We start from the raw sequence: 26,039 nt of genomic DNA on the forward strand, positions 1-26,039 counted from the left end.
CGTGTCCAATCACGACTGATCACGATGTAAATAGGAAGAGCCGGTGATCGGCTTTTCCTCACTCGCGTCTGACAGACGCGAGTAGAGGAGAGCCGATCGGCTGCTCTCCTGACAGGGGGGGTCTGTGTTGATTGTTTATCAGCACAGCCCCCCCTCGGATCCTACCCAGGACCACCAGGGAAGCCGCCCAGGACCACCAGGGAAACCAGCCACACTGGACCACCAGGTATGCCCCCTAGACCCCCAGGGAAATACTGATCTGTGCAAAGGCAGCTGCCAATCAATGCCCAGGCAGCTGCCAATCAGTGCCCACTCCCATGCCTACCACTGCCAGTGCCACCAGGGATGCCCATCAGTGCCGCGTATCAGTGCCCATCAGTGCCGCCTATCAGTGCCCCCCATAAGAACCCATCTGTGCAGCCTTTCAGTGCCCATAGGTGTTGCCTAACAGTGCCCATCAGTGGCCACCCAGTGCCACCCATAAGTGCCCATCAGTGCCGCCTATCAATGCCCTTCAGTGCTGCATATCAATGCCACCCATCAGTGCCGCCTACCAGTGCCCATCAGTGCCCACCGTCAGTGCCCGTTCATTGGTGCCACCTCATCGCTGCCGCCTTATCAGTGCCCGTCAATGCCGCCTTATCAGTGCCCATCAGTGAAGGAGAAAACTTACTTATTTACAAAATTTTTAAACAAAAGCAAAACTTTTATTTTTTTCAGAATTTTCGGTCTTTTTTTATCTGTTTCGCAAAAAATAAAAACCGCAGAGGTGATCAAATACCACCAAAAGAAAGCTCTATTTGTGGGAACAAAATGATAAAAATTTAGTTTGGGTACAGTGTTGGATGACCGCGCAATTGTCATTCAAACTGCGACAGCACTGAAAGCTGAAAATTGGTCTGGGCAGGAAGGTGTCTAAGTGCCCTGTATTGAAGTGGTTAAGGCCCCGTGATTTTTGTGCAAATGTTTAGCAAAACACTATTTTCGCTAAAAATACACTAAAATCATTATTGGTAGATGAAAACACAGCAAATTTTACAAAATTCCTACTAAATATAAAAGCTTAACCTATATTGAGTTAACCACTTCCCACCCGGCCACTGCACATATACGGCCGGGTGGGAGCTCCCTCCTTCTGACTGGACGTTCCCGAACGTCCTTCAGAAGGAGCAGGATCACGCGGGCATGCTCCCGCGCGATCCCGATGCGCGCGTGTCACTCGGACACGCCGCATCTCAGAGTGGCAGGAGGGCAATGTGATTTGCCCTCCTGATCCGCACGATGGCTGTGTGTAATCACAGCCATCGTATAGTAAACAAGGGGGAGGGGGTGGCAGATGACAGGAGATCGCGCCGCCATGTGCCCGCGCAGCGGCGCGATCCCGATCTGCCTGTGTCCCCCAGAGACAGCACAACACAGGAGGGCCCTGTGATTGGCCCTCCTGATCACATGACGACTGTGTCCAATCACAGTCGTCATGTAATGTAAATAGAGAGCGTAGTAACTGCTCTCATCTCTTCCTCTCCTCACACAGAGCCTGTCAGTGAGGAGAGGAAGAGAGATCTGTGCTGCAGCCAGGAGATCAGTGAGTAATAAAGCTGTTTGTCTGCTGTTTACCCACTGATCACCCAGCTAGTGTCCCCAAAACACAGTGTCCCCAAACAGTGAAAACACCTGTCAGTGAACATCTGCCCATCAACAGCGGGCACATCTGTCCGCCAACAGCGGGCACATCTGTCCGCCATCCATCAGGCACATCTGCCTGCCATCAGGCACATCTGCCCGCCTGCCATCAGGCACATCTGCCCGCCTGCCATCAGGCACATCTGCCCGCCTGCCATCAGGCACATCTGCCCACCTGCCATCAGGCACATCTGCCCCCCAGTCATCAGGCACATCTGCCCCCCAGTCATCAGGCACATCTGTCGCCCGCCATCTGACACCATCATCAGCTGACACATCAGCCCGTCATCAGCTGACACATCAGCCCGTCAACAGCTGACACATCAGCCGCCCACCATCATCAGGCACATCTGCTCGCCAGTCATCAGGCACATCTGCCCGCCAGCCATCAGGCACATCTGCCAGCCACCATCTGCCCAAGATCAGGCACATCTGCCCGCCAACATCAGGCACATCTAGCCACCCACCATCTGGCACAGCCGCCCACCATCTGGCACAGCCGCCCACCATCTGGCACATCTGCCGCCTGCCATCTGACACATCTGCCCGCCAACATGACAAAAAGGTCTTACAGCGCAGAGGAGGCTCTCCAAATACTCCAGAGTATGTTGGACGAGAGTAGCGGGGAATTCTCTCCATCAGACTCGGATAGTGACTATGAGCCAGTGGAAAGCAGTGGCTCCGAGTTGGAAACAGAGGAAGATACAATCCTAACAAGGAGAATCAGGAGAAATGAGCAGGAGGAGGCATTCACCAGCAGCGCAGCACTCCAGGGCATCCACCAGCAGGCATCCACCAGCAGCGCAGCACTCCAGGATGATATGCAGGCATCCACCAGCAGCCCAGCACCCCAGGATGATATGCAGGCATCCACAAGTAGCGCAGCACTCCAGGGCATCCACCAGCAGGCATCCACCAGCAGCGCAGCACTCCGGGATAGGCGGGCATCCACCAGCACTTCTGCAACCTTCCTAGAATATAGGCCAGATGCTAGCAACGGATCCCATCAACGAGGCAGTGCCCATGCTAGCCTCCCAGATGTTCTACTGTATCCAACATGGCTGCCCGATACATCAGTAGAACCTGTAATACCCCTTTTCACAGCCCAGCCAGGCCCTCCGATGCAGACGGAAAATGTAACCCCACTTTATTATTTTCATTTATTTTTTACCAATGATCTCCTAACCTACATTGTGGAGCAATGTAATCTATATGCCAGCCAACATATAGCCAACAATCCCAGTTCCTCATATGCCCGTCCTTTTGTTTGGAAACCCCTCACCGTAGAAGAATTTAAAATTTTCCTTGGCCTAACCCTCAACATGGGGCTGACAAAAAAAATGAACTCCATTCCTACTGGTCTACCCAACCTGTCCACCACATGCCGATCTATTCGTCATTTATGCCCAGAACCCGTTATGAGATGATCATGAGATTTTTACACTTCAATAACAATGCCCAATGCCTCCCTCGAAATCATCCCAGTTACGATAAGTTATTCAAAATTTGGCCCCTAATCAATTTTTTTTGCGCCAGCTTCAAGGAGATGTTTACCCCTGATAGAAACATATGTGTGGATGAATCCCTGGTGCACTTCACCGGAAGACTGGGAATAAAACAATACCTCCCCAGTAAAAGAGCCAGACGTGGGGTAAAATTTTATAAGGTGTGTGACAGGGCCACGGGTTACACATATGATTTTATCATTTATGAGGGAAAAGACAGACAGCTAAACCCCCCTGGATGCCCTACCTACATGGGAACAAGTGGCAAAATTGTCTGGCAGTTGATCCAACCATTACTTGGGAAAGGTTACCACCTTTACGTAGACAATTTCTACACTAGTCTCCCACTTTTCCGCCATTTGTACCTAAAGAACACTGTGGCCTGTGGGACAGCACGGACCAACCGCAAAGGCTTCCCACAAAGATTGGTCGCCAAGAAATTGAAGCAGGGTGAAATGGGCAGTATGCGAACTGAAGAAGTACTAGCGGTGAAGTGGAGAGATAAAAAAAGAGATGTCTACATCCTTTCAACAATACATGACGACACCTTGGTGGAACTTCAGAGAAGAGGAGGCCCCATACAGAAGCCAAAATGTGTGCATGAGTACAACCTATACATGGGGGGGTGGATATGAACGACCAGATGATGCAGCCCTACTTGGCCACCAGGAGATCACTATTTTGGTACAAGAAAGTCGCCATTTATTTGATGCAACTTGCCCTATTTAATTCCTATATCATTTTTTTCTAAGTGCACCCAAAGTTCCCTGCCCTATCTAAAATTCCAAGAAGAAGTTTTCACAGCCCTTCTCTATCCCCAAGGCCAAGCCCCTCAACTAATTCGCTCCGATGCGTTAGCCAGACTCCATGAAAGGCACTTTCCCGAAATCCTCCCTCTTACCCAAACGGGTCACAAACCCCCAAAAAAATGTTGTGTATGTGCAAGTAGAGGAATTCGCCGTGACACCCGATACTACTGTCCCTAATGTCCCTCCGAGCCAGGGCTCTGTATTGGAACGTGCTATCGGAGCTATCATACTTCACTACACTATTAGTACAGTGAAGATGATTTTTTTCCACTATCTGCCATTTCTGTGAATGACCCGGACGGTTAACGACTATGCCTCTGCCAAACATGTTTCTGCCTTCAACGTAAATTGACCCGGACTGTTAAATGACCATGATTTTTACCTACCTCCTGAACTGATCATTTGCCCTGCCACTGTACAGCACAGGGGTCTCACATATGTGAGGGGCTCCAGAAAAGTTTTTTCGAGTGGAGAAAACATTTTTCTCCGGGTTTTTAGTTTTCTCAGATTAGGGTCTGGAGACTCGGAGGCTTCGTAGAGATTTGGGTGGGAAGAAGCCTCTACCCCTGTCCTCAGGTCTTACCTGACCAAGGGCCAATGTACAAAGTGCTGCCTGCTGCCACCTGAACTGGCCATGCCTTTGCCTGCCACATGACCTTGCCATGCATTTGCCTGCCACATGACCTTGCCATGCCTTTGCCTGCCACCTGGACTGGCCATGCCTATGCCTGTTACCTGAACTGCCTGCTAAACCTTGGACTGTACTGAACCATGTTCATACTTTTCCATATCTGTCTGCTGTCTGGACAATTCCTGGACATTTCCTTTGGCTGTCTGGACAAATGCTTTGGCTGCTCTGGAACGGTATTCCTGCCTGCTAAAACCACAGGTGAGCTTTTTTTTTTTTACCTTTTGCTCAGCAGAATGTATTTTGGGCTGTAATTCTTGGTGTGTACATGCTATGTGTTAGAAGCCTGGAGGTGCTACTTGCATGTTGGGCCTCTGTATGTGGCCAGGTAGTGGAAAAGTCTCACATATGGGGTATCGCCATACTCAGGACGAGTAGCAGAATGTATTTTGGGGTGTCATTTTGGCTATGTACATGCTATGTGTAAGAAAGATCTTCTAAATTGACAACTTTGTGAGAAAAAAAATAGGTTTTCATTTTCTTTCCACATTTTCCAAAAACTTGTGGAAAGAAATTACATGTTCAAAAGACTCAGTATGCCTCATAGAATATACATTGGGTTGTTTTCTTTCCAAAATGGGGTCATTTTGTGGGTAATTCCATTGTCCTGGTGCTCCAGGGCCTTCAAAAATGTGATAGGTACTCAGGAAATTAAATGTGTAATTTATGCCTTTAGAACGCCTGATGGTGCTATATGGATGTTGGGCCTCTGTATATGGCCAGGCTGTGGAAAAGTCTCACACATGGGGTGTCGCCACACTCAGGACGAGTAGCAGAATGTATTTTGGGGTGTCATTTTGGCTATGTACATGCTATGTGTTAGAAAGATCTTCTAAATTGACAACTTTGTGAGAAAAAAAATAGGTTTTCATTTTCTTTCCACATTTTCCAAAAACTTGTGGAAAGAAATGACATGTTCAAAAGACTCAGTATGCCTCATAGAATATACATTGGGTTGTTTTCTTTCCAAAATTGGGTCATTTTGTGGGTAATTCCATTGTGCTGGTGCTCCAGGGTCTTCAAAAATGTGATAGGTACTCAGAAAATGAAATGTGTAATTTATGCCTTTAGAACGCCTGATGGTGCTATATGGATGTTGGGCCTCTGTATGTGGCCAGGCTGTGGAAAAGTCTCACACATGGGGTATCACCATCCTCAGGACGAATAGCAGAATGTATTTTGGGGTGTAATTGCAATTATGCCTGCACCGTGTGTGAGAAATAACTTGTAAATATGACAATTTATTGAAGAAAAAAAAAAAATCTATATTTCTTAATTTTCCAAAGCATTGTGGGGAAAAAATTTCAACTTCAAAAAATTCACTATGCCTCTTACTAAATACTTCAGACTGTCTTCTTTCCAAAAAGGGGTCTTTTGGGGGGTTATTGTACTGTCCTGACATTTTAGGGCCTCAAGAAATGAGATCAGTGCATTAGGCCATCAGTGCAATAGGATTGATACATTTTCAATAATGCGTAGCATGGCTTGTAGACTCTATAACTTTCACACAAACCAATGATCATACAATTATCAGGATTTTTTTTTACCAAAGACATGTGGTAGAATACATTTTTGCCTAAATTTTCGACAAAATTTAATTTTTTTGGTTTCTTTTAAAAGAGAAAGTAGAAAATTTTGTTTTTTTTTTTTCAAAATATTCGCTCTTTTTTCGCTTATATCACAAAAAAAAATGAAGTTGTGAATAAATACCACCAAAAGAAAGCTCTATTTGTGTGAACAAAATGATAAAAATTTCATTTGGGTACAGTGTAGCATGACTGAGTAATTGTCATTCAAAGTGAGAGAGCACTGAAAGCTGAAAATTGGTCTGGGAAGGAAGGGGGTGAAAGTGCCCAGTATTGAGGTGGTTAATAGATAACAAATATTTGTAACTTTTACATTTTACAAAATGGTAAAAATCGACTGTACGCAAAATTTCTCTAAAAATCTGGAGGTTTTAATTTTTCACTTGCAGCTTTCAGAAGTTTTAAAAGACCCCCAAACCATATATTTTCTGAAAGCACATGACCAGTAAAAAAAAGAAAAGGTGCTACTGATTTTTAAGGCCCCGTGATATTTGCACAAATGTTTGTCAAAGCAATATTTTTGCTAAAAATGCACTAAAATCATTATTGGCAGATAAAACTCAGCAAATTTTACAAAATTCCTGCTAAATTCCTACTAAATATAAAAGTTAAACCTGTGTCGAGTTAATAAATAACAAATATTTGTAATTTTTAATAATAAGCTCATGGTTACTGAAGTAAAGCTTATAACAGAAGGAGAAATGTCAGGTCCATACGACCTGGCCAGCTGGAAGCAGTGCTGTAGGTCTGTAGGCTGTACGGACCTGGCAGTGAAAAGGTTAGGGTGGATCCATAGTGGGGATAGCCCATAATTTTGTACAAAATCCTCCCCAAATGGTTAAAGTCTAGTAAGCATTTAGGGGAGCAAACAGCTTTTCAGGGTGTTTCCAGTCTCCGTAGAGAGGTGTAACGGTGGGTGCCACAGGAAGGGGTTTGTGGCTTTAGGTGCTGTAAAAGACCCAAGACTGGAAACGGCACTGGTAGAGGCAACATACTAATATTCAAGATTCAGAATGATGATTTTATTTTTCGTTTTTCTGCTGGTGTGATTGGCTTACTGTTTTTTCCAGAAGCTTGCACTGGTTTACAAGACAACTTCTGGTATTTCATTCTTGGTATTTTGCTTTCTAAGGTAATTCCTCTCACATTCCTCCACATTTTTCAGTGCTGAAATTGATTTGGATGTCAATCAAGGCAGACATCAACAGAAAAGCAGTTTAGAAAAGGACAGAGTAACAAAAGCATGAATGACTGCGGAAGGGAGTTTTATGTTAATGCTCCTGAAAATTGGAGAAGCCAAAACCTTTTACTTAATTTTGTATAGAGCAGGAAAGGGCTAGGACATCTCGTGGCTGTGTCCTATTTGGGAAGTGATTGTAAACCTCTTCAATAGTGACACTATGACATAAAACACAATTTTATTTCTGCAATAATTTTTATTAGTTTTTAGACGTTTCTCTTGCAATATATTTCATACAGCCATAAACAATATACCTGGCTTATGACCATGAATACCCAAGTACCCTCCAATATAGGATACACCAGCCAATCTCCCCCTCTTTTAAGACCATAATCTATTCAGAATTAATGAAACTGAGCTAAACTTGGGGTAACAAGCCACCTATTCCGAATGTTTTCAAATTTATTTGGGCAGTTTCTGTGTTGGTAAATTTAGCTTTTCTTTAGATAAAGTATGATTTATTTGTGTTTTCAATTTATCCAAGGTGGGGGAAGAGGGGGATATTCATGTTTTAATTTGCAAGCTTGAAATAAAACTCAAACATAATTTTATTTCTTGTAAAGTAGCCTCATCCACCATGTTCAATAAACATATCCCTGTATCTTCTGCTAAAGTAACCTGAAAAACAGGTCTTGTAGTAGTCAGAACTCCTTTCCAGTATCTATGAAGTTTTGGACATCTCCACATTACGTGGATCAGAGTGGCTATTTTTTTTTTTTTTAAAGGTGTTTTTATAAGAGTTTTACATAAACACAGCTCAAAAAGAACAAATATTGACACTCAATATACATACAAGGCATGAAGATAAAGTTCAATACTCATAGATATGACACATTTGCGTAAACGCAACCACTAAGGAATAAAGGCCCTCCAGGCTCCTGCATAGACAAAGGAATAAGGATTAATAGGAGGTGAGAGCATTTAATGCTACATTATAAAAAATTCACAGTGCCAAAAACCCCCAAATTCATCAATACATACACATTCATACCCGCACCACATACATACCCCAAACAACTGCACCATGTCTCCTAAAGTAACCACCGTGACTGTTCAAATAAAACATAACAAAACCGCCCACATCCTATTCCACAGCATGTACTATCTGGGAGCAGATTCTGATTAAGTTGTGAAGACAGGACAACACCCCAAAATGCATCAGAATTATCCAGCCAGGGTTGCCACATTTTGGTAAACTTCTTAGGGCACGCCCTACTTTTATAGATTAACTATAACAAACTTAGGTGGATCACCATGAACAATACGGTAAAGAGTTTGGACCATGGAAGGGGCAGCGTCCATCTAATGTAATTAAATTTGCTTTACGAGCATAAAATAACAATATACGTAACAACAGAATCCTCGCATGAGTCTGGGGTACAAAATCATTCAGCACACCTAAAAGTCCAACTTCCAGAGTCTGAGGTTATGGAAGATTAATCTTCTACTCAAAGAAACCAAATAAATGCTTCCAAAAGGACGTTAGTCCTGGACAGTTCCAAAACATTTGAAGAAGATTTGCAGCAGTAAATCCACATCTAGAACAAGCAATATCCAAACCTAATCCCATTTGCCACTGTTACATTTAGGACAAAAGGGATTCTTTCTATGATGCCAGGCAAACAGTTTTTCTGGAGTGAGGTATATCCGATGCAGAAAAAAATAACTGTGGGTGGGAAATGAGCTAACCTGTGAAAGTGCAGACCGCACCATCTCCCACTGGTTATCTGTTAGCCGGAAAAAACACTAATGCTTGAAACGTAGCATGAAGAGTGGAATAAAATTGGGAAAGAAGATCCTTCTTAGTATTACCAGTCTGAAGTATAGACATAATAGTGGACCTGCTATATTGCGGTGTAATGTGGACGAGTTTGAGACTGGATGGCATGTCTTAACTGGAGGTACTGAAAAAAACCCTTGATGTGTCAAATTCCACGCACAGTTGCTCAGATAATTTAAGAGAGGCCTTTTCATACAATTGTACCATATACCGCACAGGCAAATGATCAGACAAGCCCCTGTCTACATGTGCAACTGATTTGACCCACGGGAGAAAAGCAGTTGTACCGAGGGCAAGGTCTATCCTAGACCACATTAAATATGTGCTAGAACAACAAGAATATTCCCTCATATTGGAATGTCTAAGTCTCCATATGTCAAACAGACCAAGCTCCTAAAGCTGCTTTGCAAACCGACTAATAGGTTCATTAACATTTCCCGAATGCGGATATCTATCTTTATATGGATCCAGCACATTATTAAAGTCACCTACTATTAATGCCGGTATAGCTGGAATACTTGACAAAAATTAAGCAAATTTGTTTCAGCACAGCATCAATATATGGTGGCGGTACATATATATTTGCTAAGAGAAAATGTCTATTTTCACAAGTGCAAACCATAAAAATAAACCACCTCTCTGGATCAATATTGTAATGTCTGCAGGAAAACTTCCCAGCAGAAGAAACCAAATGCTCACTCAAATGGGAACCTAAAGTGGGTACATCATTTATGATTGTACCATATGCTTTTGTATTCCTCTCTAGGCCAATCATTTGCTAGTTCAGAAGAATCAAAATATCAAGTGGTGTTTCCGCCAACCACCCTTAGTTTGGCTAATTATGGAGTAAGAAACTTGTAAAGATTGCAGTCTAACATCAGCAAATTTGGCCCTTTGTTTTTGCACCTCCGCAGAAAAATCTAAAACACAATTTTAGTTGAGGGAATAGAGAGCGAACCTCTGACGATGTTTCTATTGCTGCCCATGCCTTGTTCCTGTGACTACCGCACCCCCATATTTCTTGTACAGGTGTCAGAGGGGCATAAAATGAGACAAAATGTCCCTAATCGATCAATACAGAAAAAAAACTAACAGTTCTGACTTTTAGTCACTCTGTCCAAAACTAACAAAAAAAAGTTTTGGATGTAGTTGGATTATGGATATTGCTTATTAGTACTGGCTTTGGATGATGGATGAGAAAAATGTTTTTTTTTCTCTCTCTATTGGTCTGTGTTTTTGTCTTTTTTGTTTCAGTTCATTTCCGATATGTTGTATTCCATCCTTTTCTTGATGAAATCCTGATGGGAAAGATCAAGGGCTGCAGCCCAGAAGGTGTACATGGTGAGTGTGATAGTGCCTTACTGCCCAAAATATTTAGATTTTGACCAAATAACAGTTGGTTGACTTGCCGATGCTATGACTAGTGTCCTTACAGTACTTCATTATTTGATGTTGCCATTTTTGCTGTACTAAACATTCCTGGACCTGTACTGTGAAAACTTTACCCAAAAACAACAAGCGGAGGGCAAAGGAAAGTCAGTATTGCCTTTGGTCTCCTTGCAGCTGTTTGGAGGAGGGGGGAATGCTGACTTATGCCTTGTTTTGCACTGTGTCTGTATGTGGAAGGGGACATATTTAAGATGCAGCAGGTCAGGTGTGGGAAGCATAGATACATAGATGAATGCAGCAGTAGAGGGAGATGCATGCCAAGCAGGTCATTGGGTACATTCAGTACTGAAAAGGTTTTAGACTGGTAAAAATGCTGAAGATTAAGAATGTTTTCAGAAATAGAAGTTTATTTTTATCAATTAACAAAATGGAAAGTAAATAAACAGAAGAGAAATCGAAATGACATTAAAATTTGGTAATGCCACCCTTTGCCCTCAAAAAAACATCAATTCTAGGCAAACCATCACTTCCAGGACTCCTTGTTCTTCTTTACTTTGTAGATCGTTCTTAATGACACTGGCTGTATGTTTGGAGTCATTGTCCTGCTGCAGAGTAAATTTGGAGCCAATTACACGTCTCACTCTATGGCATGATGGATAACTATCTGCTTGTATTTCTCAGCATCGAGGACACCATCGATCCTGACCAAATCTCCAACTCCATTTGCAGAAATGGAGCCTCAAACTTGCAAGCAACCTTCACCATGCTTCACTGTTGTACTCATTGTACCACTCTCCAGCCCTTTGCAAACAAACTGTTTTTTGCTAAAAGAAGAAAAATAATTAGCTGTCTAATTACAAGCTAATTATTTTTCTTGTTTTCATCATTATAACATGCTGCTCCCCAACTATTAATTAACTAATTTATTTAATCTAATTTTCCATATGCGCGAGTAGGTATTTGTTACCAATTTTCACTGTCTTTTGCTATAGCCATATAATTCAAATTTTGACTCATCGATCCAGAGGACCTGCTGCTGTTTTTCTGCACCTTAGTTCCTATGTTTTTGTGAAAAGGACATGAAAGCAACTCGCCTGTGCATGAAAACATAGTTGCACAGTACTGTATATCAGCAAGCAGCACAGTAGTGATGTTGCCAGAACTCCTTCAAAATCGTCTGAGACAGTATGATTCTATACACAAGTAGATTGTAGTAATGTTGCCGGTACTGTGCACAATTTTCATCAAGCATTAAGAACAAACCCAGAACAGACAGCCACTGTACCCAGATAATTCAATCACTGTACTCAAAAAGCTGCCACATGTCTTCTTGGATGATTTGCTCTACAAAGATGGTGGCACCTGTCAGAAATCATTGTACACACACTATGCAATCTGACACTACTCTTCAAATCCTGTTACTCTGGTTTGCACAGACCCAGTCTGTGTTGACTATTATTTCATCATTCACAGACTAGCAGTACAGGGATCTGCTCATCTCTGCTTTCTTTTCCAATCGGCAAGGTTGTCAGCACATGAACTTAGTGGCTCCTTGTGCTGCTTTTTCCTCACATCAGCCCCATTATACAAGAACTGCAAGTGGCTGATACAAAGTCAAATTGTTATGGCGTCCCCTGGCAGGTGACACAGGTTTAACCAAAAACCGTGTCTGACAGCTGGTCTTTAACAGAGTTCTTGATGGTGGAGATGGGCCAGAAACCATAGTGGTTTTCTGTCTCAGTCATTTTTATTGATTTTTCAAAAGAATAATAGAAAATTACAAAATACAAGACTAACTATAAAATCATTATATACATCCATCACATTCTGGAAATATAGCTGGGAGAACTAGAGAAGAAAAGCACCCCAGAGTTGCTATGGGTAAGAATCACAAAATATACACCCTGCACCAAATAATAGAACAAAGGTGTGTGTGTGTGTGTGTGTGTGTATATGGGTCTAAACCCTAGTGGTTTTCTTTGCTGCAAGCTACCACCAGGTCATGACACTCAGGATTACACCACCAAGGGTTAGCTGCAACGGAACCGCTGTGGTGTGGAGCCTGTACACAAAAGGAGCTGACAGGGTGCTGTTCCTGAAAACATCACAGCAGCCTCACTTTGCATTCCTCGCCAGATCCCTCAGTCATGATGCAAGCATTGGACTGCCTCTTGGTTCTTGTCCACATATGATGCTTAACCTCGAGGACTGAAAGAACTGTAATCCAGTGAATGAAAGGGATAGACCAGGGACAGTACGGCTAGGGAGAAAAGGACTAATTTAAAGCTAGACTTTCTTCTGACAGAAAATTAGGTGGGTTGTATCTGACCTTTGCTATAGCTTCTACAGCACTGTGAGAAGCTCAGTTTGTGCAGTGAAAGCATAGTAAGCAATTTCAGTACAAGTGAGTAGCCTGTACGACTGAAGGTAAGGTTGGAGTTCAGCTTAGGGGCATGGCTGCATTAAAACAGACTATCCATTTTAAATGAGCCTGCAGCAATTTAGTTTATTAAAAAATGTACTTGTTATTACTAGTCAGTGATGTTTAATTCATTATATGGTATATTTAAGCACCTTACCCTAAAACAAAATGCACCTGCTGCTTTTTTTATTTTAACGCAATGCATCACATTGCACAGATGACACACATCTATTCTTTTGGGGTGGCATCTAAAACGCACAGCGTTTAATGCAGTAAAACTTGCATCAGTGTAAATGGGCCCTAAGATCAGGCAGATTTGGTTATGGTTAACGTCAGTCCTATCCTGGTACAATCTGAATTTTGCATTATGGCAGAGAAAAAAAGTGTTCTTTATTTTAATATTTTAGAGTTATACTTTCATTTAAGACGTATTCTTCAACAAAACTCTTCTGGAAGAAGTGAAACTATGATTTAGTTTAACTGGAAACTTAATGTAAACATCCTGTCCCAGGGGAAACCATCTTTTCTTGGTGTGAAACGATGTGTCATTTAACAAGACACTTGCATTATATCGTCTGTGAGATATTCCAGAGCAGACAGGATAATAATTTGCTGTTCTCCTTTTTAGTGTCTCTGGGATTTTTCGATGATATCGTTATACCTCCAGAGTCCTTGCAGCAGCCAGCTAAATTGTATCCTTTACATAAAATGTTTATGAATGTTTAAGTGTATTGCTTAAAGGATAACTCTAGTGCAATGCTAGGTGTGTAATGTGAGGTGATGGGCTATTGCATTTCTCCTTCAAGGGCTGTGATTAGGCATTTGACAGAACCTATCCAAATTTCTACCTTGTCCATCATCTTTAACTTTTTGTAAATTTATTATTCATGAATTAATTTATTACCATGAATGAAAATAGGGAGTCTTATGACATAAGCAGAAGGTTGATGACAAGCAGCAGTATATTTTGGAGAAGGGTGGGTCTGGTTAAATTAACATGTGAGTACAGTGTTTATCTAGAATCCTTCTAGGGGTCTTTTATTCTTTTTTTGTTTTTTTTGTTTTGTTTTATAAACTTTTATTGAGATTTTACAATGAAAAACAGTAAAAAGAAAATCGGTTAACAAAACATATCCATTGTACAAAACTCCATAAGGTCACAGAAATGCATAATAACATGCAACTATAGTGCAAAAAATGTTCGGCCAGTGAAAATATGACTCGGCTTATGTATTGCAATCATTAGGAGACAGCAAATTAACATCAGAAGCTAGATTGTTAGCATGTCATTCAGTGCATGTGATAGAGCATACAGTATTGCATACAAAAAAAAAACCCTGGGAAAAATAAACCCCACAAGCAGTGCATTAAAAAACCTGAGAAAAGCGTTCCCAGGAAAATATGCCCACAGCAAACTTAAGGAATCACACCCAGGTGTGCAAAGTAAATTAGGTTGGAAGGGAATGTTGCCAAGGGAATGTTGCCTTACGAACAATGGTTGGCTCTACTTACTGCATGGTTGTGCTACACATTGATTGAGCTTTACTACTCCTTCTCACAGTGCTATAATTTAGCTGCTCTCTGTGTGGCAGATATCTCATCAGTTGGTAAAAAAAAATGCAATTATAGTGCCAAATATACAAATCTCTGTATTTAATTCAACACAAATATTGAAGAGCAATGTAAAAAAAAAATTGTGAGGTCACATCAACAGTTGTTAAAAGATGACGATTACAAAAGCTCAAAATATGCAGCGTGAATCACTTTTTACTTGATTTTCCCAGTGCTATTTTTAAAATGGCACCTTGTCTTAATTCGCTCCTGCTGATGTCAATCAGCTCTAGTGACAAGGGAGCGGGGGGCGGGGCAGAGTCCAGCTGTCTGTGTCAATAGGCGCCGCAGCGGGGCTCGGGGATTAACCTGTATGAGTGCCACCAAGGGAATCCATTTCCTATTAGGGGCACCAGCAAGAGAAGAGGAGCCAGGAGCACTGGAGGGGGACCAGAGAAAAGGAGGATTGGGGTCGCTCTGTGCGATTCTAGTGCACAGAGCAAGTAAGTATAGACATGCTTGTTTAAAAAAAAAAAAAAATCCTTTACAACTGCTGAATCAGTCAGACTTGTGATCCTGCAACAGAACTCTCATGTATGAGCGCTCCATAGAAGCACAATGAGAAGAAAAAGGGAAAAATAACACATTAAATTAATGTTGTTAAATATATTTTTAAAATCTCCTTTTCCCTATTAATGAAAACGAATGCTCTGGATAACAGTTGTATTTACTGCATGAATGTCAAACACAGGTAAACATATACACTGTCATTCTGAATTGTAATGATTGCAGTAGCAGTTTAGATATAAAAAAAAATTCTTAAGTCCATAGCAGTGTACCTATTGAAAAAGGGGGGAAATAAGCTCTCAGGCGTCGTCCTCTCTGTTTGGTCCCCCAAAGCAGCTTCCCTTCACTGCCCAGATTGCAGCTCTCTGATATCAACATGTACAATGCAGACCAAGCAGTCCTATATTGTATGCAAGTATGGCGAGGGCTCACCCACATTGCAGGTGCTCTTAACAGCAGAAGAGAATGCTGTCAGCCAGGGGAAAATGAATAAGTTAAGTGTACTTCTTCCTTTCCCCTCTAGCCAGATAAGCTTTTAACACATACTGTGTGTGTGTGTGGGGGGGGGACCCCGCTGCATGGGTGAATTTAACAGCAGCCTCGAGTGGAGTTTTAGATTGAAACGTAAACATTCTTTGAACAATTGAATTTCACTAGATTACATAAATTGTGCTTATGACCTATTCTTTTAGTCAGAAGGCTTTGTTTGTTTTATCTGGATCTATTCAACCTCTTCAGATCCGCGCTATTGCCAAATGACGGCAACAGCGCGGATCTACATTGCCGGGACGACGTCTATTGACGTCGTCCCGTGCACGAGCGGCCTGTGCCCCTGCAGGGGGCACGCGGCATGCACAGCGCGCTCGGTGATCAGCGAGTCTATGAGACTCGCCTGATCACAGATTAGAGTAAGGGGTCGGTCCCGACCCCTTACCACATGATCAGCTGTCAGCCAATGACAGCTGATCATGTGATGTAAACAGAGCCGGTAATCGGCTATTTTTCCTCCTCGTGCTGACAGCGTGAGGAGGAAAAAAAAACCCGATCACCGGCGGCCGTGAGAGGGACATCAGTCCCGATCACGGCGATCATCTGCCCCCACAGCAATAGGCAGCAGTGCCGCCTACCAGTGCCCACAGTGCCACACATCAGTGTAACATCAGTGCCCCCCATCAGTGGTACCCATCAGTGCCGCCTTATCTGTGCCCTTCAGTACCGCCTTATCTGTCCCCATCAGTGCTGCCTTAACTGTGCCTATCAGTGCCGCCTTAACTGTGCCCATCAGTGCAGCCTATCAGTGCCCACCAGTGCCGCCTCATCCGCGCATATCAATGAAGGAGAAAAATTACCTGTTTGCAAAATTTTATAACAAACTATGAAACATGATTTTTTTTTTTTTCAAAATTTTCCATCTTTTTTTGTTTTGTTTAGCAAAAAATAAAAATCCCAGCTGTGATTAAATACCACCAAAAGAAAACTCTATTTGTGTGAAAAAAATGATAAAAATTTCATTTGGGTACAGTGTTGTATGACCGCGCAATTGTCATTCAAAGTGTGAGAGCGCTGAAAGCTGAAAATTGGTCTGGGCAGGAGGGGGGTTTAAGTGCCCAGTAAGCAAGTGGTTAAATTGTGTCTAAGTTGTATTGGGGAAATTTGCTAAAGATTTTTTTTTTCTTCCAGAACATATTTTTAAAAAGAGACTGAAAGTGGCTAATATTTATTTACAAATGTATATATATTAAAAAAAAAAATATATATATATATATATATATATATATATATATATATATATATATATATATATATATATATATATATATATATATATATATATATATATATATATATATATATATATATACAGTGGATATAAAAAGTCTACATGACCCTGTTAAAATGTCAGGTTTCTGTGAAGTAAAAAAAAACAAGACAAAGAAAAAACATTTCAGAACTTTCTCCACCTTTTTAATGTGACCTATAAACTGTACAAATCAATTCAAAAACAAACTGAAATCTTTTAGGGGGAGTAAAAATAAAAAACTTTAAATATTGTGGTTGCATACGTGTGCACATCCTCTTATAATTGGGTATGTTGCTGTGTTCAGAATTAAGCAATCGCATTCAAACTCATTCAAATGTTAAATAGGAGTCAGTACACACCTGCCATCATTTAAAGTGCCTCTGATGAACCCCTAATAAAGTTCAGTTGTTCTAGTAGGTCTTTCCTGACATTTTCTTAGTCTCATTCTACAGCAAAAGCCATGATCCGCAGAGAGCGGATCATCATCAAGTGGAGAAAATATGGCACAACAGTGACATTACCAAGAACTGGACATCCCCCCGAAATTGATGAAAAGACGAGAGGGAAAAATGGTCAGGGAGGCTGCCAAGAGGTCTACAGCAACATTAAAGGAGCTGCAGGAATATCTGGCAAGTACTGGCTGTGTGGTACATGTGACAACAATCTCCCATATTCTTCATATATCTGGGCTATGGGTTAGAGTTGCAAGACGGAAGTCTTTTCTTACGAAGGAAAACATCCAAGCCCAGCAAAATTTTGCAAAAACACATCTGAAGTCTCCCAAAAGCATGTGGGAAAATGTGTTATGATCTGATGAAACCAAGGTTGAACTTTTTGGCCATAATTCCAAAAGATATGTTTGGTGCAAAAACAACACTGCACATCACCAAAAGAACACCATACCCACAGTGAAGCATGGTGGTGGCAGCATCATGCTTTAGGCTGTTTTTCTTCAGCTGGAACAGGGGCCTTAGTCAAGGTAGAGGGAATTATGAACAGTTCCACATACCAGTCAATATTGGAAAAAACCTTCAGGCTTCTGCTAGAAAGCTGAACATGAAGAGGAACTACATCTTTCAGCATGATAACGACCCAAAGCATACATCCAAATCAAAGGAATGGCTTCACCAGAAGAGTATTAAAGTTTTGCAATGGCTCAGCCAGAGCCCAGACCTAAATCTGATTAAAAATCTGTGGGGTGGTCTGAAGAGGGCTGTGCACAGGAGATGCCCTCACAATTTTAACAGGGGTGTATAGAATTTTAATATCCACTGTGTGTGTATAAAAATAAATAGATAAAAATAATATAAATAAATAAAATATATATATATATATATATATATATATATATATATATATATATATATATATATATAATAATATTTTCTCACAAATGTGAGTACACCCCCTCACTTTTTTGTATATGTTTTATTATCTTTTCATGTAACACTGAAGAAATTACACTTTGCTACAATGTAACATAGTGAGTGTTTATACTTGTATGTTTTGATTTAATCATTGCTCAAGGTTGTCACCTGCCTCTGATTGACGTTCACCTAGCACCTGGGGATGGATCTACAGTGCCTTGAAAAAGTATTCATACCCCTTGAAACTTTCCACATTTTGTCATGTTACAACCAAAACCGTAAATGTATTTTATGTGATAGACCAAAACAAAGTGGCACATAATTGTGAATTGGAAGGAAAATGATAAATGGTTTTCACATTTTTATTTTTTAGTATGGCGTGCATTTGTATTCAGCCCCCCTGAGCCAATACTTTGTAGAACCACCTTTCGCTGCAATTACAGCTGCAACTCCTTTTGGGAATGTCTCTACCAGCTTTGCCTATCTAGAGTGAAATTTTTGCCCATTCTTCTTTGCAAAATAGCTGAAGCTCTGTCGAATTGGATGGAGAGCGTCTGTGAACAGCAATTTTTAAGTCTTGCCACAAATTCTCAATTGGATTTAGGTCTGGACTTTGACTGGGCCATTCTAACACATGAATGTGCTTTGACCTAAACCAGGGGTCTCAAACTGGTGGCCCTCCAGCTGCTGCGGAACTACAAGTCCCATCATGCCTTTGCCTGAAGGAGTCATGCTTGTAACTGTCAGCCTTGCAAGGCCTCATGGGACTTGTAGTTTCTCAACAGCTGGAGGGCCGCCAGTTTGAGACTCCTGATCTAAACCATTCCATTGTAGTTCTGGCTTTATGTATAGGGTCGTTGTCCTGCTGGACGGTGAACCTCCACCTCAGTCAAGTCTTTTGCAGACTCTACCAGGCTTTTATCTAAGATTGCCCTGTATTTGGCTCCATCCATCTTTCCATCAACTCTGACCAGCTTCCCTGTTCCTGCTGAAGAAAAGCATCCCCACATTATTATGCCGCCACCACAATGTTTCACGGTGGGGATGGTGTGTTCAGGGTGATGTGCAGTGTTCATTTTCTGCCACACATAGCATTTTGCTTTTAGGCCAAAAAGTTCAATTTTCCCCCACATGGCCTCTCGCAAATTGCAAATGGGACTTCTTATGGCTTTCTTTCAACAATGATTTCTTCTTGCCACTCTTCCATAAAGGCCAGAGTTGTGGAGTGCACGACTAATAGTTGTCCTGTGGACAGATTCTCCCACCTGATCTGTGGATCTCTGCAGCTCCTCCAGAGTTACCATGGGCCTCCTGGCTGCTTCTCTGAATAATGCTCTCCTTGCCTGGCTTGTCAGTTTAGGTGGACAGCCATGTCTTGGTAGGTTTGCAGTTGTGCCATACTCTTTCTTTTCCCACCTGAGCTGTGGAGCTCTGCAGCTCCTCCAGAGTTACCATGGGTCTCTTGGCTGCTTCTCTGATTAATGCTCCCCTTGCCCAGCCTGTCGGTGTAGGTGGAAGGCCATATCTTGGTAGGTTTATAGTTGTGTCATACGCTTTCCATTTTTGGATGATGGTTTGAACAGTGCTCCGTGAGAGGTTCAAAGCTTGGGATATTTTTTTATAAGCTAACCCTGCTTTTAAAGTTCTCCACAACTTTCTCCCTGGCCTGTATAGTATGTTCCTTGGCCTTCTTGATGCTGTTTGTTCACTAAGGTTTTCTAACAAACCTCTGAGGGTTTCACAAAACAGCTGTATTTATACTGATTAAATTACACACAGGTGGACTCTACTGATTAGGTGACTTCTGAAGGCAATTGATTCCACTAGATTTTAGTTAGGGGTATCAGAGTAAAGGGGGCTGAATGTTTGTAAAACATTTTGAAAACCATTTATCATTTTCCTTCAACGTCACAATTATGTGCCACTTTGTGTTGGTCTATCGCATAAAATCCCAATAAAATACATTTATGTTTTTGGCTGTAACATGACAAAATGTGGAAAATTTCAAAAGGGGTAGGAATACTTTTTCAAGGCAATGTATATAACCGGTATCAATTAGGCATGTCTTTGTAATGATTAAGCACATTTCTGTTGTGTGAAACGTGTCTACCTTGACCACTGCTGGTCTCCTCTGGTGTCATTTTGGTTATTTTCATATTCCAATAAACTTTACTTGGAGCCCACGTAAGGGGCATCCGTTTCTTATACCAGTGCAGTGTTTCCTCTGCCTGCCGCCTATACTGACCCTGGCGTGTTTATCGACCACTTTTCTGTTGGCTGGCTGTACCGATCCATTGCCTGTTTGCTGACCAGAATTGCATGTCTGGCTGATGTTCCTGTGAGATGGCGACTGTATCAAAACGCTACTCCCAGTCATCCCTTGCACACAACTGCACTTCTGGCACAGCAGGCACTCTTCCTTTTTTTTTTTTTTTTCCAGCCTCCTGTACTTCCTGGCCAGTGAATATGGTATTCCTGGGGGCAGACACGTACAAGTAGGCTAAGCATGCTTGGCTTACAAGAATGGGGTGACTGCTATAGGGGACACTAAACTAAGCTATATTCCCTGATCACTCATACAGAGGTGACCATTACAGTACTCCTGCTTTTGATACAATTGGTTGATTTGTGTGATACAGAAGATACATTGTTCAGTACATAACAAATCCAAACATTGAAAAAGTCTTGCACATGTGATATTTCTATACACGAAAGGAGTAGCAGAATGTGTTCTAAGCATGCCTATGGTGTGTGTGTGAAAAATCCTAAACACTTGCCGTTCGGTCACAGTAGATTTACTGTGACCGAGCGGCAGGGCTGGACTGGGACAAAAATTTGGCCCTGAACTTCATCCAGACTGGCCCACTTTAATTCAATAAAATGCTGCCTGCCCCCCCCCTAAAAAGAAATCATGCCCACCAAAAGGCCCCACATCCATTATTGTATCATGAGAGGGTGTAAGAGAGAAAGAGAGAGAGGGTTGGGTGAGTATGAGAGAGAGGGGGGGTCTGAGAGACAGAGGGGAGGGCTGAGAGAAACCACATAGCACCAGCCCATCTCCAGTTTCTCCCTCCTTTGCCCCCCCCCCCCCCCCCCCCCGCAGTCTCAGTGTGCGGGCATGTATGTGTAAGACGCCGGGTACCTGATGGCCAAGTGCGGAAGCGGCAAGTCTCCTTGATAGCGCCAGATTAGCCGCCACACTATTACAGTCCCACTGTAAATTGCTGATCACCTCCACTACCAGTATAGCGTCATAGCTGTGTAAATTCCAGTATATACTATGTTTGTAGACGCTATAACTTTCACACAAAATACCACAAAAAGAAAGCTCTATTTGTGTGAAAAATGTATTTCATTTGCATACAGTGTTGCATGACCGAGCAATTGCCAGTTAAAGTAGCGCAGTGCTGAACACCAAAAATGTCCTGGTCACGAAGGGGTAAAACCTTTCGGATGTCAAGTGGTTAAAGCATAACCACAATGCATCTGAGCATCACAAACCAAAAACGCTATATGAATATTTTTAATATTCCAAGCAAACCACCCCCATCCATCCATATCTCCATGCTTTATTTTGCTGAGAAATCACATTGAAAAACACCCCCCAGGCATTTCTAGCTTCAGTGATTTTGAGTAAGGGCAGATGATTCATGTAGCAATTACCTCCTGAAATCTATCTGCCCTCTGCTCAGGCATGCAGATGGAAGTGTGCTTAGCTGAGAAAACTACTCTTCCACTCCTGAAGACTCCTTGGATGTATGACATCATTTGAGTAAGCATGGAGACCAGGAAGTAATTGAAGAAATGTAAGAAAAAAAAAAGTTAAAACAAGTAAATGTATACCTCCTGATCTATTTACTAATGCTAGCAGCATAAGGATTAAAATTAGTCGGTGTTCATTGAGAAAGTGATGTTCAGCTTTAAATTGACAACTTTGTGTAAAAAATAATTTATTCATTTTCTTTATGCATTTTCCAAAAACTTGTGTCAAAAATGTAAGTCTTCAAAAGGCTCATCGTACCTCACCAGGCCTTGGGGTGTTTACTTTCTTAAATGTGGTCATTTTTATCTGTGTTTCTCCTATCTTTAGATGTGCAATTTATGACCCTAGAAAGCCTGAAGGTGACCCTTGGGTCTATGTGGTTAACCTATATAAAAAAAAAAAAAAAAAACACACATGTGGTATTGCCACACTGAGCTCGGAATGTGTTGTGGGGTGTAATTATAACTGCTTCAGCCCCGGACTATTTGGCTGGCCAAAGACCAGAGCATTTTTTGCGATTCGGCACTGCGTCACTTTAACTGACAATTGCGCGGTCGTGCGATGTGGCACCCAAACAAAATTGACGTCCTTTTTTTCCCACAAATAGAGCTTTCTTTTGGTGGTATTTGATCACCTCTGTGGTTTTTATTTTTTGCTCTATAAACAAAAAAAAAGGCGACAATTTTGAAAAAACTGCATTATTTTTTACTTTTTGCTATAATAAACATCCCCAAAAAATATATAAAAAAACATTTTTTTTCCTCAGTTTAGGCCGATACTTATTCTTCTACATATTTTTGGTAAAAAAAAAATCGCAATGAGCATATATTGATTGGTTTGCGCAAACGTTATAGCGTCTACAAAATAGGGGATATTTTTATTAATTTTTTTTTTTTTTACTAGGAATGGCGGCGATCAGCCGTGACTATTGTGACTATTATCGTGATTGCGACATTATGGCGGATATGTCGGACAATTTTGACACATTTTTGGGACCATTGGCATTAATACAGCGATCAGTGCGATTAAAAATGCATGGATTACTGTAAAGATGTCACTGGCAGTGAAGGGGTTAATGTGTGTCCTAGTTTGTGTTCTAACTGAAGGGAGGTGGGGACTGTGCAGGGAAGCTAACAGGTCGCTGTTCATACTCTGAACAGACGATCTGTTAGTTCTCCCCTCAGAGAACCGGAAACTGTGTGGTTACACACACAGTTCCAGGTTCTCCGTGTGCCCTGAGCGATTGCGGGAGCCCGGCGGTGAAAATGAAGAAAGACGAGAAAAAAAATTTTTTTTTTCTTTTTTCAATTTTCAAAACTTTGTGACAAAAAGTGAGGTCTGCAAAATACTCACCATACCTCTCAGCAAATAGATTGGGGTGTCTACTTTCCAAAATAGGGTCATTTGGGGGGTTTTGTACCACCTTTGGGCTCTAAATTTAGTGGTACACTAGTGAGACTCACAGGCAAAAAAGCTCCTGACTGTTGGCGACTGTATCAAAACGCTACCAAAAAACTGTTAGCGATCGCAGGGATCAGGCCTAACTCTGCGAACGCTGCAGTTATGTGTTTAGTGTTTTGTAAGTGACAGTGATCGATCGATACTGCACTTGGGTGGGCTGGGTTGGGCCGAGGGGCAAAAAGCAGGTGCTAGCAGGTATCTGGGCTGATCCCGCTAACACTGGGTTTTTGGGGACCCTAAACTGCTGGGGACTCTAGTATAGATCTGATCGGATCAGATATTGATCCGTTCAGATACTATACCACTAAGGGAGATGTATGCTGCGTGTGTGGGTGTTAGCGGTACTAACAAACTAACCAGTGTCACCCGTAACACTTATACAGTGATCACTGGTGAAAGGGGGCAATCAGGGGGTTAAAACCTTTATTAGGTAGTATAAGGAGGTCCCTGACGCTATAAAAAGCTGACGGCGAACCTATATACTTACCTCCCTAACTAGTGTCACCTGTGACACTAATACAGCGATCAGAAAAACGATTGCTTAGTAACACTGGTGACGGGGGGTGATCACAGGGTTAAAACTTTATTGGGGGGGTTAGGGGGGTACCCTAGACCTAAAGGGGCCTACCACTAACTGCCCTACCACTTATAAATGTCACAAACTGACACCAATGCAATAATCAGAAAAAGAAAAACTGCTATTGGTGTCACTGTGACAGGGGGTACAGGGGGGTGATGGGGGGGTGAAAAGTATGCCTGCGTGTTCTACTGTAATGTGTAGTGTTGGTACAACTCACATTGATGTCTTCTCTCCTCGAAAGCCGGAAGGAAAAGACCGGTGTTCTGCCGAGAAAGTTCAGCTCGGCGGATAAGGACCCCCCTCTACTGCGCAGGCGCTGCGCCTGCGCAGTAGGATCCGGCGGAAATAGCCGAAGGTGAATAGCTGAAAATCAGCTGTACATGGCGCCTGTAAGAGTGCCCCTTGCGGGCTCGCTTCGCTCGCCACACTTCGGGCACGGCCTCGCTTCGCTCGGCTCTTTTTTATTCCCCCTCTAGGTCCACTTGGATGGTGGGGAAGGAACCTGGACCTAGGGCACAGGCGCCGTGTACAGCTGATTGAAGAGTTTGAGCTTTGGCTATCTCCGGCGGCTGACAGTACAGGGGGGGTCCTTATCCGCCGAGGGAACTTTCTCGGCAAGACACCGGCTCGAGGAGAGATGACATCACTTTCTCTGCTTCTGTTTACATTACAGAAGCCGAGGAAGCATTTCATTCTCCAGGAGCGATCGCGAGGGGGTGGCCACGAATGAGTGGCCTCCCCCTCACCTCGGATTGCTCCTGACGAGAATCCGACCGCCGCAGGCACTGGGGGGGTCCAATCGGACCCCCCAACCGCGGGCAGGCTGGGACGTACAGGTAAGCCCTTATGCCTGCCCGTGCCATTGTGCCAACGTACATTCGCGTGCGGCGGTCGGCATCTGGTTAAGTGGTTAATTTAGCACTGGACTTTTCTTTCGAGATAACCACTTTTTCAGTTGCTATATGATTTCCAGCGCAGCTGATCGAGGCAGAGCTAATTGCTCAACTTGGGCAAAACATTTTTTTTATTAAATTTCAGATTTGGTTAGAATTGGGAAGTTTTCACAGCTCCATGAGGCTTTATTTGCCTCCTTTGAGATTTTGCTTTATTTCTGTTCTGGTGGCAGAAGTCAGATAAACAGGTAGTAATTTCTCCAATGGGGATAAAGATAACAAACCCTTTTTAGATAATTTGGGAGAGTTTAACGTTTTTACAATCAAAAATTGTGTTGCACTGTGAATATACTCAAACATATAATCAAAATCATGTAGTTCCCATACACTGATGAGAATAAAGTGTTTATAAGTGCAAAAAAGAAAATTCATGCATATATACGTGTAAAGCTGTAAACACGTGCATTCATAAATTATATTAGTAAGTAAGGTATACCAATTGAATATTTTCAATTAACCACTTGCCTACTGGGCACTTAATTCCTTTTCCTGCCCAGGCCAATTTTCAGCTTTCAGAGCTGTCGCACTTTGAATGATAATTGCACGGTCATGCAACACTGTTTCACACAAATAGAGCTTTCTTTTGGTGGTATTTAATCACTATTGGGTTTTTATTTTTTGCTAAACAAACAAAAAAGTTTAAATAGTTTGTTATAAAATTTTGCAAACAGGTAATTTTTCTCCTTCGTTGATGTGCGCTAATGATAGGCTGCACCGATGGGCACTGGTAGGTGATACTGATAGGCAGCACTGATAGGTGGCACTGAAGGATATTAATAGGTAGGTAGCACTGGTGGCACAGATGAGGCGGCGTCTCTCCGTGTTTGTGACCGATGGCCCTCTGACAGAAGCCGGTGATCGGTTTATTTTTTCTCCTGAGGAAAAAAATAGCCG

At 42.2% G+C, this 26,039-nt stretch overlaps 1 protein-coding gene across 3 annotated transcripts in view; it reads left to right on the forward strand.

Annotated features, from left to right (window-relative positions):
• POLR3H (RNA polymerase III subunit H) overlaps positions 1–26,039 on the forward strand; it is a 99,366-nt gene that overhangs the window by 58,248 nt on the left and 15,079 nt on the right. For all 3 annotated transcript variants that reach the window (XM_073592736.1, XM_073592738.1, XM_073592735.1), the window contains 2 exons: positions 10,546–10,632; positions 13,731–13,794. In XM_073592736.1, coding sequence (XP_073448837.1) covers positions 10,546–10,632; positions 13,731–13,794 — 151 coding nt within the window. The remainder of the gene's footprint in view (positions 1–10,545; positions 10,633–13,730; positions 13,795–26,039) is intronic.

This window comes from Aquarana catesbeiana, linkage group LG07, assembly GCF_042186555.1.
Source record: "Aquarana catesbeiana isolate 2022-GZ linkage group LG07, ASM4218655v1, whole genome shotgun sequence".
Lineage (NCBI taxonomy): Eukaryota > Metazoa > Chordata > Amphibia > Anura > Ranidae > Aquarana > Aquarana catesbeiana.